The sequence below is a fragment of the Aythya fuligula genome, chromosome 4 (assembly GCF_009819795.1).
Source record: "Aythya fuligula isolate bAytFul2 chromosome 4, bAytFul2.pri, whole genome shotgun sequence".
Classification (NCBI taxonomy): domain Eukaryota; kingdom Metazoa; phylum Chordata; class Aves; order Anseriformes; family Anatidae; genus Aythya; species Aythya fuligula.
The window spans coordinates 19,688,351-19,704,673 of NC_045562.1; the positions used below are offsets into that span (position 1 = coordinate 19,688,351).

General features: G+C 35.2%; 1 protein-coding gene across 1 annotated transcript; it reads right to left on the bottom strand.

Annotated features, from left to right (window-relative positions):
- Positions 1 to 425: 425 nt before the first annotated feature.
- On the bottom strand, positions 426 to 15,906 carry LOC116488670 (coagulation factor XI-like). The gene is made up of 15 exons (XM_032186410.1): positions 15,866 to 15,906; positions 15,282 to 15,340; positions 13,125 to 13,287; positions 12,314 to 12,420; positions 11,202 to 11,361; positions 10,531 to 10,640; positions 7,886 to 8,045; positions 7,196 to 7,305; positions 6,948 to 7,107; positions 6,706 to 6,821; positions 6,165 to 6,339; positions 4,070 to 4,245; positions 3,673 to 3,768; positions 2,232 to 2,371; positions 426 to 730 (listed from the first exon to the last, which is right to left on the bottom strand). Exons 2-15 carry the CDS (start codon positions 15,337 to 15,339, stop codon positions 575 to 577), a joined length of 1,887 nt encoding a protein of 628 aa, XP_032042301.1. The 5' UTR covers position 15,340; positions 15,866 to 15,906; the 3' UTR covers positions 426 to 574.
- Between the last annotated feature and the right edge of the window lie 417 nt (positions 15,907 to 16,323).

A 16,323-nucleotide genomic window follows, 5' to 3' on the forward strand; every position in this document is an offset into this window, starting at 1 on the left:
TTACTAGACTAAAAATAAGGAAAAAAAAAAAAAAAAGGAGAGATAAAGGAGAAAAAGAAACAGGAGAGAGCTGTCTTGATGTTTTTAAGGTGAAACAAATCAAATTATTCTGCAACTAAGGGAGTTTCTTCAATTATCACTGAACTTTTTGACTGGTAATGCCAGGTCAGATTTTCCTTGCCTTCTAATAATTTATCTTAATCAACTTTCATGTAAGTTATTTTTGCATAAGAGCAGAAGTCCCTGCCATCACTGAATTAAACTGTAAAACCCTGGCCTCACTGAACAAGTCCCACAGAATATTATATACTATCAAGATCAAAAGAAATTAATGGTTCAGGTATATTCTTTTTTTTTTTTTTCAGCCAAATCAATGACCAAAGAGTTTATTTTTACTACTGTTTTTTATTTACTGTAAAGTTTGTTTATTCTTGTTTTTCCGCTTCTTTAATCAAGTCTTTTATGTTTCAAGCTAACATGAAACACCATTTAAAAAGCATTAATACACGTCATCGCATTGCTCCTGGAGTTGTTGTTCCATGACATCACTTCGAGCCAGTAGATTACACTCACACTATGTAGTTTTTTCTAGAATCCAGTCTAGATAGTCAACAACTTTTGTATAGACTCCTGGCTGCCTGGGGCGAGCGCACCCTTCACCCCAGCTGGTGATGCCCACAAGATACCACACCTCCTCATGTTTGCATGACAGTGGTCCTCCCGAGTCTCCCTGTGTCACAGAAGAAAAAGACAAGAGTACACAAGGAACAGCTCTCATCAGTATTTCTCTCTCAAAGAAAGCCTTGATAAAAATCAGTATCATTCAGTGTTAACACCAGCATAACTGCCTATTACTTTCACTTATACCTGCTTCAGAGAGTGTCGACGTTTTTCTATTTATCTAGTAAAATTACTTCTAAATACTTTCCAATCATTGCAAATTATTTTCATTTTCCTTTAAGGTTCAAAACTGTTGGGGTTTTGCTCATTTGTTTGTTTGTTTTTGACTTATCTATATTCACTGATTTAACACCCAACAAAGACCACATCAACAAATGAGAAAAATAGTAAATTTGACAATGCTTTTTCTTATAACTTTGTTTTTGGTATGTAAATCTCAGTTCTGTATGTTATCTTGTTTGACTGACTCTGTCCTCCCTGGGATAAAACACATTTGTTTTCCTATTTCAAATTGATCTTTGGGTTCTTTATTGTAGCTGTTATGAACTGTTGGGACAACAACAAGTGTATTATTTTCTTATAACATCACCCCCGTGTTCTGTTATGCTGTATCAGATAAAGATTAATTGTCATTGCGGAAAAATTACTTCCCAGCTCCAAGAATTATTATTCCTGAATACTCAATACTGATAATAGAAACAGTGCATAAATATAGAACACAACTGTTAAATGTTTAAATTGAAAAAATATCTTACTAATCAGACAATATTTATTTTGATTATAATTAACTCAAAATATTTGAGTTAATAGAATTGCATGAGTTTACACTCAAGCAGAGAATTTGGCTCACTGACCTCACACTGCTGTGACATTTTCAATTCTTATAATGAACATCCCAGTCTGTTCAAGCTGTCTTTAGCCTTCCATTCCCCTTATCCAGCACCCTCCCTTCTGGATGATTATGGATAGTGGATGCTTTAAAATAAGCTTCATATAAAGAAATAAAAACATCACATAGGAAATCTGTGTTACTGGAGAAATGTTTTGAAATATTACATTTGCTCTCTATGGATTTCCCATATTTTAAAGGAATACTGTTTTGTTTCCTAACTGGACAAGAGTGAGAATTTGTACTTTATTCTCTCCTTTATTTGCTCTTCACCATTATTATTTTTTAAGGAAAAGTGATATAATTCTTAGGAAAACAATGAATTTTGTCTCAATACTTAACTTGAAACACAAAGTGGGAAGTTAACTTTGTTCCCTTTGTAGGAGACACTAGAGAAGGAATGTATGTGTCTCTCTCTATATACTCAGTATTTTTATCTGGAGACACATAAAATCTATCCCTGAGGATTTCGATGTCACATAAGAAGCGTTCTCCATGTAACTTGATTATCAGTGCTTTCAGCAAGCAAAAGTGATATGTTAAACAGCTATATTTATAAATATATTTTTGTTATGAAAATTAAACATGTTATTATGGTATCCAATTATATATTTGAACATATGTTTGGAATACATTACTATATATGACTTCTTTCCATTACCTTGCAAGCATCCCTTCCACCTTCATCATAGCCAGCACAGATCACATTGTCATCTAGTCTGCGCTTCCGGTATCTTGCCTGGCATTCCTCTTTTGACATTAGGGGAACAGTAACTTTCTGAAGAATATCTTCTACAAGACCTATGCAATAGGTGGTATGATCAGACAAGTGTCCAGTTCTAGCAAAGTAAAAGTTAAAATTGAACTCTAGAAATCTCCATACAGTGACATTGCAAAGTCAGAGGTCAATTGTTTTTAGTGTGCAATTAGACGGTCATGATGATATTTTCCCTTTTTTTGTATGTGTGTTAGTAAACAATGTTGACTGTTTTTGTTTGTTTTTGGAATGTTTTTAAAACACCATGTTACCCGAGTATGACTTATGACCAGGAAAGGTTCAAAACTCTTGTGTGATTTGCTGTGAACCCCTATATGAGTATCTTTTCAGAACTTGGAGTCTTGGAGCCTGTATTCCTACTGAAGACATTACTTTGTACTATTTATAATTATTTCTTAGTAATGTATTACAATAGGGTTGCAATACAATAAGATTGTAATACCTCCCAATTTCCAAATCTGTGCTGCTCCACAGTCTACAAGATGAAGGAATTTCCATGTAGAGCAAATAAAAGTATTTGAGAGCAGCCTTTTATTACAAATTAACAGAAGAAATTATCCCAGACAATATCTGCCATATTTTTTTTTCAATTTCACATTGAAATCTAACTCTCAAACAGGAAGGTGTGGAAAAGAGGGAACTCAGTTTAAGTAGGCTATATGTAATAACAGACTTTGATAACTAACAGCTATTTGGCAAGCCTCCAGGTAAGGTCAGAGTAATTCAACCATATCTACTATCAAATACTATCAAAACACAAAGGTCATTGTTATTGTTCATAAACAACCTTCAGAATCATAAAAGTAACATACTTCTACCTCTGATTCTACCTCTGATTGTTGAAGTCATATGAATAAAATCACATCAAAAAAAAAAAAAAGTTTCAGTTATGTGCAGACTGTAATTCAAGATCCCACAGTTCACCATTAAATCTATTATCTATATCTCAATATGTGAATTATCTGTATTATTATTTTATACTATTATCTCTATCTCACCTCATAACTTGAAGTATCTTTGTAAGCATAAAAGACAATGTGAAACTAGCTAACTTGTAGTGCTCATCTACCTACCACAGGAAAGCCTGAGAAAACAATGTAGAGAATCAAACTAAAGGAGTAGTTATATTCATGTTCGTTGATTCTGATGACTGTTATGGATTCACATAAACAAAGCTGTGAGCAAATGCATGTTCTTTGTGTAGCTTGTGATCACAATTCCTGGATTCAAGACTCAAGAGGGTATTTTGGGAGGTGTGGTTTTGTTTGTTTGTTTAAACACAATTTTTCAAATAAAAGAGCACACTTTAAATATTTATCTGTACCTCTTTCCTTTCTGTAACCCCATCCAATTACCCAACAGTCAGTATAAAGTATGTTAGCTTCTTCTTTTGATGGCAGGCAAATAGGTAGTTGAAGATCTAAAATATAATTTAAAATATTAGTTTGGCTAGTAGAGACAGATACAATATTAAGGTTTTATGGGCATCTCCATAGCCCCTGAAGATAGCCTACATGTTATGCTTTGTACCTTATAGTAGATATCTCCCCCGTCATGTGAATAAAAGCCACACAATTTCTTTTCAACTCCAACAGAATGAGATTCTCCATAAAACCCAGTAATATTAAGGGAAATCATCCCAGTTTTAATGAACTGCCACACCAAAACCAGCCTATATCATCCTGCACATTTTCAGAATACCTCTGAAATACACTACATACCAGTAAAATTCATAGGTTTATCAAGTTTCAGTAAAGCAATGTCATATCCAGTCTGTGCATATGTATACCGAGGGTGAATAATAATCTCTTCCACTTTGAAGAAAGGTGTATCCTCTTTTATTTCTGATTGTTTTAAAATACCAGCATAAACACGCCAAATGTTGGGATTCTGACGACTGAGGAAAAAAAGGCAAACAGTCAGTCTGTGGCACAAAGATTTACACTTATTCAGAGTTTGTGTGCAGCTGCCAACATCCTCTGTCCCTCCCAAGTATAACGTGAACAGCACGGAGGTCACTCTTCCCATTTGCATTTTCACACTCTCAAGTCTAAAAAGGTTTGTCTTCTACTTCCATTCCTTCCACTTCTCGTTTCTTTTGTTCCACTTTCTAGTTATATTTTCATCCCCACATCAGTCTCCCCTCTCTTTTATGTTCAGAATCTCAGTGTCCTGATTCTTTTTCACACTCCTTCCCCTTTTGCCTTCTTTCATTTTCTCTTCTCTTCTTCTTTTGTTATTTTTACCTTCAAGGGCCTAATGCAAGCCCTGAAGAAGTAAATGAGACTCTTCCCATTCATTCCAGTACAACAGCTTTTGTAGTAACCAAAATAGGATTGTAAATACAAATTCAAGTAGAGTTTATTCAGACACTGCAATGAATGTAAATAGAGATTAGAAAATGTAATACCATAGACCTATATGAAAAGTTCTAGTTAACCTTTACGACTTCAACTTTACTTTGAGTACATTTAAGGGATATTTCATTGTGATATTCTCTCATTACGGTAACATAAAAATTTTAGTACATTCTTTGAAGAAAATGTAAAACCTGTCTTAAATGAATTTTTCAAAAATTTTGAAGATTTCATTTATTCTTAAATATCAGTTGGCTTTAATAGTTTCTAATGAGCACAGTCCATATTTTTAATATTAAAATTTAACTTTTCCCCTTGTCTTTTATAGTACTGGTAGCTTCTACAACATCCGATAGCAGGTAGAGAATTTTATTCTACATACAGGGTTTTTCAGAGTCTTTAGGGCATTTAACCACTTTTATAAGGTTTGTCACTGGAACCCAAATGTTGGCAACATTACTACATAAGAAGGGTTAAAGTATGACACTGCTTGAGCAAAAGTGCTGATTTCAGCCCATGTTGCTGGGCCAATGCTCTCTTATTTGAAGCATTTTATCTGTTACCCATGCCTTCTTTCCCATCACACAGACTCAATATACAGCTTTATATTACAACTTTCACTCTGTAAATGACACGATAACCTGCTTTACAGGCAGCGAACATCTATCAAGGGAAATGGTGATTAGATCAGCTCTTCACAATACAAGTGGTTTCACGACACAAATGCGATGGCAATTTTGTGGTCACGATCAACACATACCATATATCTCTGTGTAAATTAGCCTTTATCCTCTAAGCATTCAATGCTCTAAATATTTTCCTTACAGGTGAAATCTCTACTAAAAACAGAGTGTTAATTGACTGACTGGTAAAAATAGAAAAGAGAAAATTAACCAAAAACAGCACAATTAGGATTTCAATGCTTCAGAGAAAGGTAGCTCTTGTACTAGAAGCGACATAAATGGACCCCTAGAGGTTAACATGTGTCCTGGCCTATGCTGAGCACCCTGCTGCTGAAGGTATCAGATTCGTACCTATTGGTTCCCTGTGTGTCACAGAGAAATCTTTGAGACAATTGTTTTAAGTATGTGAAATGGAATACTTAACAACATATTTTCCTTGGTGATATGATATTACAGTAAGAAAAAAATTATAAAGTGTGAAAATGCCTGTTACTGTAGGTATCTGGTGTCTGTTTAGAATTCCATCTCCTAGATGCATTAAAACAATTTAGCATTAGTAGCGCAATACTATGTTTTGAAGGGTTAAGTGTGGTATACCAATTATGTTAAGAATATGAATTGTCTACCTTAAAAGTTCATCTTTTGGTTACATCAAAATACTTTATTTTATTCTAGTCATTTTTGTCATGCACATTTATTTTTTCTGAAAGGTGGATCTCAATTTATCTCACGTTCTGGATGAAATTTTCATTTTCAAATTTACATTTAGAACTCACCTCATGAAACAGTGAGCAGCTGTAAGAATCCACTGGTTACTGATGATAGAGCCCCCACAGTGATGTCTCCGACGAAACAATTTCACATGCAAGCTTACTTGCCATGGCCATTCACCAGGGGAAGAGTCTGTCCCTCCAACTATCCTAATAGTTCTTGCAGAATGCTGCATGCATACTACAGAAATAATTGGAAACTGTGCTTAAGGATAATTTTCACTTGCCCATGAAAAATGAAGATGAGGCTATTGCTGACCTGCGAATAGGGACTGATCTTCTGCAAAGTTGATACATAAGACATTCTATCCCTTTACAATTTTTGATCATAAAGTCCAGTTTAACCAAGTTCACAATGCCACTGTCTGTGTTTATAGTGTGCAGGCTGGGCATACTTCACTTTTTCAGAACACTCTAACTTCACAAGGTGTCTCATTAACATTTCAATTCAACCAATTTTCAGAAAGAAAAATAAAATATGGAGGCTTAGGCTTTCTGCACAAAAATCAGTTAAACAATGTCTCTCTTAAATGAAAGCTCTACTTACCAGTACTGGCCTTTTTTTTACATAATCGTAGTGAGTATCCAGAGATCCTTCCTGGCCCATGTTTTATTTCCACTGGAGATCCATTTGAGGACATTCTTAGATGACACTCACACTTCCTGACAATAAATTAATGCAAAGATTCAGTTTGTACTTCTTACACAGAAGACATACATTATATCCCTTCCCTAAGTTTGTGGAAGGATTCTTTCAGAAATCTTTAAACATTTTTAAATGTATCTTACCTTTCCTCATTGCATGAATCTTGGAGGGGAAAGTAGGTAAAAAATTGGCAGCGGATCATGTCTGTGCAAACCTGCTGACAGGCTTTGTGTCCTTTTGTATAAGTGACATTGAGTTCATCTCCCAAAAAATTCATATGCACATAAGTGCGAGAATTGCAGGCTGTAAAAATGAGTGTGTTCCAAGCATCAATAGGTCTATTAATTTCATTAATTCAAAAGACATACTCTTAATGCAATTTATTACTTACCAGGAAAGTATCTTCTGCAATTTAGGAGACCAAAGCCCGATATTGCATTTTCTCGTAACGTAAGTGCCTCTGGTGTTCCACTTGTTGATGTCATCAGAAGGCAAAGATTTCTGAAATGAAAAAAAAAAATAAATAACTGAATCTGTTATCTGTTCTCACATCCTAAAATTGATATTTAGGTTGAGGTAAGGGATGGTTCTTTCTTAAATGTGCTTTCCACCTCTGATTTCTGTTGACCGTAGTTTTTGAATTCCTCTCACTACTGGATATGAAAGTAGGAATTTCAATTTGTAAAAATAAACACTTTCAAAAATGTTAATATCATCCAAGAACTTTTCAAGTAAATGACTTAATACTGACAGGAAACCAGATGCCTCTTTACAATTTCATAAAACTCAGCTTTAAGTCATAAAGCAATCCCAGATATGCAGCTACAGCACAAGATCCCTGGTCACACTGGAGAACAGATGAAATGCTGACAGAAAACTATAAATGTATGAATACAACACATAAAAAACTGTGTTTTACTGAAAGTAACCCCTTAACAAGAATTTCCATAAATATAATAAAATGTTGGTTATAAAAGGCTGAGGGTTGTTGTTTTTTTCATGGTTTTGTTCTTGTTTTTTTGTCATTGTGTGGTGGTTGTTTTTAATATTTGCTTAGAGAATTAAAAGTTCTCATATTCACCTTTGTGATGCTATTTGCCATTCCTTGGTGAAAAATGTAAAGAACAGGCAATTTGGAAAATAAGTACAAATAGTTTGGCAAACAGAGGTATCGGGAGTGAAAAAACTTGTAACATTCATTCCTGAAAATTCTTGATGTTCAAAAAGGTCCATTTTACAATCTGTATAAAAGAAGAACAGAGTATCAAAATTCCAATGATTTTCTGTCATCTGAATATTAAGATTTACAAATCATTCATTTGTATTTTTTTCACATTTTCCTTCCTTTGTGACTGATAAAATGAAAAGAAGAGAAAAAAGCAGTAAAAGTGAGAGGCAGATCTTAATGTGACTCCTGATCATTTGATGAGTTAAAAAAAAAAAAAAAAAAAAAAAAAAAAACATAAAAAATACAGGACATTAATTATACAATAGAAACACACAAATCAACAACAACAACACTAAAAAAAAAAAAGAGAGAGAGAGTAGAAAATAAGGGTTAATTAATTCTGATAATTAGTAGGTAAGACCCTCTGTTAAAGACTAAATAGAGTTCAGGAGAGCAAATAGCTTTTTGAGGAAATGATATTCAAAGTAGAAATATGGATTTTAGGGACACAAACCCATGAACCTTCAATGGCCTCAAAAAAGGCACTTTGCAAAAGGCAGAATGTAAGACAAATTACTATGGACAAATAATAGCATGAGTGCATCAGGGCAAAATCAGAAAGGCAAAGACACAAAATGAAAGGCCAAGCAGCAAAGAACAAATTCTCAAAAGAAAAATATTTATTCAGTTCCAAATAATTAGCATTAGGAAAGGAGCTGGGATTCTGCTCAGGGAAGAAGTAAAGTTAATGACAGAGGACACAAGAAAAGCTTAAGAACTGCCTCTCTCTTCATGGAAACAAACTGCAGTTAGATGGTCAATAACATTAGCATTACTGAGTAGAGGGAAGAGGATATGTTAGAACAGGAAATAGAGAAATCCCATAATAATGATGATTTCAGTGTTCTTAGAATTTGATTGAAGGAATCTCAAAGTTTCTTGGTAGAATTTAGTTTTTGGTATTCACAGAGGATAGATGTGATTCCCAACACTTTGAAAGGGGAAGTACAGCATCTGTATTTAAAATGATGAAGCTAGAACATAAACAATGTAGGATTAGTCAGCCTAAACAGTAATGAAAAGGTAGAAAAAATACTCAAGTAAATCCATTTCAGATATTTACAACACAAGACAGGAGATGACACTGAAATTTACAAATACTTTTGACAAACCTCTATCTGAACAGGTAGAATTGATATGTCTTGGATTAGAACAAATGACCTCTTTAGATGACCTTGTTATCCAACAGTACTGTCTAGGCTTCTATGATCTCATGATTTATTTCTTCTCTCTCCCTTCCTCTTGCCTTTCTTGCAAGACAGAAAAAGCAAGAACAGACGGGTAGAAACAAGGCTGAACTTCACATGCATTCAGAAATTCTGATTTCATTTAAAGATAGATCATTAATGTCATGTCACCACTGTCATAAACCATACATATCCTTGATGAAGTCTCAAGTGTTTGTTGACTTTATCTTAATATCATATTGTTTGTCCATATGCTATAGTCCTGATTCTTCTCAAAGTCTATCACCAGGACCCTCCAGACTACTGGGATTTTTCTCCTAACAATGAATCTATCTGCCTAGTTCCTCTTAATGAAGCAATTTGTAAAATAATCTTCCTTCCATCCTTTCTTAGAGACAGAGAGAGAATAGCCAAATTTTCTTCTCTTTACAAACCTTTTTCTTCCTTTTATATTCTTCACACTTCATTTTTCTGTAAGTGCACTCATTCTTAAGATCTGAATCAACTACTTTTTCAATAATTTCCAAAGATTATTCCTCCAGTAGGACTGAAAGAGTCTGAATAAAACATGTTGATATAGAAAGAAAGATTCAGCAAGTTTAGGAAATATAAAAAGTGATTTGTATGGGAAAACTACATCAACTGTGAAGTAAAATAAGGCTACATGGAAGTATAATGTCATCACTGTTCAGAAGGGAAAATACCAGACAGTAGGATAAGGTGGAGGTAGAATTAAAACAAACAAAATGAACTGAAGATGTTTTAATTAAGAATAAGAAGATATAATTCATACAGTCTGATCTAAGAGTTTTGCCTGAGTAATGATTACAAGAAGTAGCACAAACACTGCTTTCATCAAAACCACCTGCAGAACACAGTGTTCCTTCATATTAGGCAGTTGTATCAGAAAACTGCAGGTCTTCATTAAAAACTTCTAAGCACATACATGGTATACCAACAGAATTTAGAAAGATTTATATTCCTCTTGTCCTTTGACTTTGATGGGATTTTATCTTTCATTTCTGTATCTATGATGCAAAGATAAACTGCAGTTTCATCAGGCTAATCTAGTGAAAGAATTCTTCAATCTCCAAAGCAGACAACTGTTTTTGCAACACATAATAATAAAATGGAAAAAAATATATATATTTAAAAACTCTTTTGTGCCTGAGAGTACTAACTGTAATTCCAAGAATAAGTTAATATTGTAATTCTTTTATGAAATGAAACATTGATCATGTCAGAGACAGACTGCACCTCATTATCCGTAACACTTGAATCTAAACTAAATCAACAGAGATTTTTAATTACCTATTTCAGAAAGCTGACATGGCTTTAAGGAGAATCCAGACACAACCTCATCAAGCACCCTTATGCTGGTTGGAGTTCCTAACCTGGTATGTTTCAAGAAGCATTTTTCACTGAGTGATAAAGAATAAAGAAAGAAGTAAGACAACAGATCATCTTCCTTAGTCTACATCAATCTTCTGATTCCCTAATTCCTACCATGGGCCAGAGCAACCTCCAGTATCCATAAAAACCTTCAAATGAGAAACATATCCAACTGAACAACGTTTAACATGTAAAACTGAGCAGGCTAACAGCTCAAAAATAGTCCAAGTACATATGAAAGAATGTCTCTGGTTGCACTGATGATGTTATTTTCAATAAGCAATAAGCAGAGCAAGATTTAACTGAGCAATAATGCTGCACAACAATAGTTTGCATTTGAATATCTCCAGGGAATATTTTTTTTTCAGCGCTATAAGTTTGTGTTTCTCACCAATGAACAGATGAAAGCTAACTTACTGCAGATATTTTCCTACCAGTATGTCTGATTAAACATTACAAGGATTAGCAGTCAAGGAAAAAAAATATATTTCCTTGAATAAATTCACCCTAGACTGCTCTGACATTGTTGTTGACATTTTGTTGACTAAAGCACAGCACTGACCGAGAAAACGGATCAAACCTGTATTTACCGAAAGCTTTCATTGTGAAATGTTTTTGAGGCATATGTAAAAAAATGACAGTGGTCATCATTGGTGCATCTTTTTTGACACTGTTGATAGCTCTCAGCCACAGTAACATCATAATTTTCCCCTTCCATATCGAGACCTATGTGGACATCTGGGCTGCAAGCTGTGGAAAAAGAAAGAGACAAAGTTCTGAAAGCATTCTCCTACTCTCTCTCTCTTTTTTTCTTTTTTTCCGTTTTTTCTTTTTTTCTTTTTTTTTTCCCGAACTGCCCAAAAGATGGCAGTTCATACAGCAAAGCCATTGTAATCCTAATGTCACTTCCTGTGCTCACTTCAGCTACATCACACCTCATATATGCTTCTAGTAACAAAATCAGAAGTGTAGGCATAACACGACAGAGGAAAAACTGACAGACTTTGACACTGCCTCTACTTACACCAAGATCAAGATGAAGTTAATCATGCAAGAACTCAGGATTAATACTAAAACACATACTTATCTATTCCCAAATTTATATGATAGTTCAAAACTCCAAATATATTCTGATAAGCAACAGCCATCTCCCATTTGAGCCAAAAGATTCAATTTACATTGCATAAAGGCAAAATTTTGACCATGGAGTTTGACATAGATTTTGCCCCCACAGGTTTCACCTTAAGGTCAATAGGGTCTTTTCACAGAACACATGAGTAAGCCAAACCCTGGTGGGTTTTTTAAACAGGATGGGGTACAAAAGGGCTTTTAAAAGTCCTGAATGCCCTTAAAGGCATGTTCCAGTCAGAAGTAAACATAACTGATCTATCAATAAGCTGCAATTGCGAACTTCCATCAAGTAGAACCCATTTGGCTCTTTAAATTAATCTTTACGACTGGAGGTGTCAGTTATATATCTGCTTCTAGCAAATGAAACCATGGCAGCTGGAGGTCCCAATCCCCTTTTCTGTGGAGCCTTAGCAGTGCATAGTTGAAAACAGTGGAAGATTGTTAAGTTGTGTATGAAAGAGATATAGCAAAAGACATAGATTTCACTGCCTGGCTGCTTCCTAACTCAGTTCCTGTTTTCAAAATATCTGCTACATGATAAAATTCATACATGTGAATAGCTATATCTTACCACTAATTTTGACGTTACATTGTTTTAAAGAATGTCCAGAAACAGCTCCTTCCATATCCACTTTTGGCAACATTTCAGTATCACTGTCTTTTAAGTAGCAGGAAAACCTGTGTTTTAAAATGCAGCAATTCACAGTTTTTCAGTATAACACAGTCCTTCCTAAAAGTTTCTGAGGTGAAATGCAAGCTGATCGTTGTTCCTCAACATGAAAATGAAGACAATAAACGCAATTTAGAGACAGACAGGGTAAAACTGCAGCTGTTCTGTTGGCATTAGCACGCTTGGTGGCAGATGAAAATACATGGTATGTGTGAAAGCTCCAAAAAGTCTCCTTCAAGCAAGAAGCACAGCCCTGTTCCACCACTTGTAACTGGGTTAGAAGGAAAGAAACACACTGGGCACAGAGAGGAAAGGCAGCCTCATCTCAGGCTATTGACACTAAATCAAGAGAAAAATATTCTAAAGAGAAGAGATAGGGAAGAGGGGTGCAATAGAGGGGATCACTGGAGACATAAAATTGGTCACATGGTCTCTCAGCAGTAAGTAAGTGGCACAGAGGAAGAAGTACACTGCAGGTGCTATTTCCTTGGAAGGGTTGGAATGTGAGTGTGAAAGACTCACTGTTGCCAAATTTAATCTTTCGAAGTTCAGCAAATACTCTTCTAAATTATCGTTTTTAAAGATGCATGGTATTGTCTTCCTTGGCAACCTTGTAGCCTTCTCTGCATGCCTGTGTTCTGTCAACATGTTACTGAGCTCCTAACATTGTCACAGGACACCAGCAAAATCCACAAGAATACGAGCATTTTACCTTTCTGCAGGATCTTTAGTCCATGTCACTGGCAAGTATGTGAAGAGCAGACAGGTAGGATGGTAAGTACACACTATTTGACAGTAATTGGCACTTGGTGTGAAAACTGTGGAGAGGTCTCCTCCTTGGAAGTATGTATTTTCATAGATCTGAGTCACACATTCTGATATGGAATAACAAAATATGTAAATTGTTAGAGATAGGAGTATGGACAGTTAATCAGGAGAGGGTGATGCCACTACCCCTTCTTGACATTTGACTCCTTTGGCAGGAGAAGAGGGCAAGGGGGGTGAGTAGAACCATTCCTCTGAAAGTCTCATACTTGCTGTCCAGCCTGGTAGAAATACTGTCTGGGGTATCTCTGTCCTCTCCCTCACCCCACACCCAAGGCTGAAGCAGGGCAGCTTGAGCAGTGACAGAAGCCCTAGCAGCAGGGTCAGCCATGAGGCCATGAGGTAAGTGCCACTCATGGCAGATCTCAGGAGCAGCAGAAGCATCTTCCAAGGTATATCTTCCAGTATAGAGAGCCATTAAAAGGAAAACCAGGAGGATGTACAGAGACCAAAGAGAGTTAGAAAATTGTATGTGAAGATTGTCCTATTGCTGAGTGATGCTTTGAGGCCTGATTCACAGTCAGTGCCACTGTGTTTAGCTTCAGTGGCTCACAGTGTTTTAGATACTTTCAGCTTCCTTACAATCTGCCTCAAACCCAGTCTGACTTGCTTCTTAACAACAACAACAAAAGTACTGATCCAGGAGCAATATCTCAAGAATCTCCTAGAATACAAATAAACTGTATTACCACCTCAGATCTTCAAGAATTCATCAATCCCATATTGAATTCTCTAATAAAGTCCACTCATGCTGCACAGCCATGTGACTGGAATGAAGTACCTAAGTGGCAGCCCCTTCCCATCTTTCCAAATTAAGGAATTTGTCAGATCTCCTTGTTAAAATATCCAGAATAATAATAAATAAATGGCATAGATATTTTCATGACCTTTATTTAAAAACTGGTATTTATTATTCTCTTTAAAAACTGTTATTTATTATTATTCTAATAGAATTTCTTTGCCCAACTTTGCCACTAACAGAAAAGCGTTTTCTATTACTTAGATAACTTTAAATTATTTATGAAGTAAAAGGAAAAGACTATTGCAATTATCTGTTGTATCAGACATTTTGGATATTATTTACCATCTATTAAGGTAAGTTGGTATGCCCTAAAAATAAAAAATAAATACAAAATCATGGAGTTTAATATTATGTTTGACTTTTAATACCACATAAAACTATGCCAGCTCTGAATACCTTAGTTTAATAAAGATATTTATTTCCCAAGCCTTAGATATGTTCCAAGATTTCAGTTCTACTGAGATTTTAATCTGGGTAAAATATTTCTGAAATAATAGTACATTTGTCAAAGAGATTTTGCTAAAAAGCTGCATTACCTCATTGTCCTCTGAGAAAACAGATAACACATTACTGAATGTAAACCTGTGTTAGGCCTTAGTTATAATTTATCAGCACAGGGAACTTCAGGGAAGTGCAAAGCAAATTTTGACTTTTACTAACCAAAGTAAATCATTAACGCATTGAAAAACACACACAGTCATAATGCACCCCAGCACCAACATAAATCACTGCCAGCTTTACAGGGCACTAATTTGTGCAGGGAGGAAGCAGCTTCCTTCCTAATTGGCTGCCCACGTTGTTAGCTTTGCTGTTGGGTGCACAGAACTTTCTGAAGATTGTATTGGTTTCACAGAGAAGAGTTGGATACAGCCTTGGTCTGACAGAAAACTGCCTATAGTATGGTCCCAGGTGCACTGGGCAAGGTGAAAGCATTGGGGAGGTTGGAAGAAAAATGTCAGTAAAGCCCATTAGAAACTTCAATCCCTATCACAGGGATGGAAAAATTAATTAGAAACCTCAATCCTCTGTGAGTTACCCAAAATTAACTGAGTGTAACCCCACTCTCTCAGGACTAGGCTGCACTTAACTGTGTGTCCCCCCACCAAAATCATGCTGCTCTGTAGCTCTACTCACTCTGCATAAAAATGTTTAGGCCATTTGAATATTACTCTTTTTAATCTCCCCTTCCAGATGAGCCACATTACTCTGTGTACCTGTCTTAGGAATTATATATTGACTTACCACCGTAAACTGAAGCAAGTAAGAAAATGAAATAAAAAGTCTGATAAATCCAAATCATCCTAAAAAACACAAAATTATTCTTAGGATATTTTTAATAGATGGCACATATTTAGCTTTACAGAGTACCCCAATGCATATCATGTGTAATCTTATGCTATTGATTCAAAATTATATGCAGTTACAGCATAAATGCAGTCACACACAACAGAAACACAGGTTTAGTCCTTTACTTATGGTTGCAAGAAGTAATAAAGCTTATAAGTGCTTGGAGAATTCTTGCTTTGTTTCACATCAGAGTATTCATTCTTACTTAGACCGAGAGCAATATTCTATCAGAGTATCATTAATCCTGGTAGTTAAATGGATATTATTATCAACACAATAAACAAATGACTCACACTCACCACTTCTGGCACATGTTATAGGAATTTTAAATTTATTTCTATATTCTTTTTTTTACATGCTAAACATAAGCTGAGGAAGACTCAAATCAGCCACACAACATAATCCACAAATAGATCAATATACACTGCATTGTTGTTATGAAAACCTTTCAATGAATATCAATTGCAGTTGTTACATACCTGAATATATGGTAGGTCTGGATGAATGGATAAGGTTTATGTTCCACTGGAAAAAAAAAAAAAAAAAAAAAAAAAAAAGTTTTTTTTAAATATTACTGTGCCTGTGCCTGCAATACTAACTTCTCTTTAATGTTGAACTTTGAATGGGTGCTCATTCTGTCAATATTGTTACTGACCTTGGGCTGTATTTTCAGAGTGCGTATAACCAGCACTGCACTGAAATCAAAGTGCAGGTTAACATCATCTAAGCCTTTGCCTCTTGATGACATTTTAAAATAAAAGGTTTGGAGCAGCCAGCCTCTGCTATTACCACAAGAACCAACATTAAAAAAAAAAAAAAAAAAAAAAAAAAAAAAGATTCATGCTTATATCAGTATTAATCTCAAGAGTAAATCCTGAGCTAACAGGGAATATTGGTGTGAGATCAGCACGAATGGCATCTCAGGCCCGTGTAAATG

Coding starts and splice junctions, on each gene's coding strand:
- LOC116488670 (XM_032186410.1), bottom strand. CDS start 15,339: ATGATTTGGATTTATCAGACTTTTTATTTCATTTTCTTACTTGCTTCA. Junction 10,641..11,201: donor TTTCACAATGAAAGCTTTCG/GTAAATACAGGT, acceptor TTTATCACTCAG/TGAAAAATGCTTCTTGAAAC. Junction 731..2,231: donor GTGGAAGGGATGCTTGCAAG/GTAATGGAAAGA, acceptor TCTGTGACACAG/GGAGACTCGGGAGGACCACT.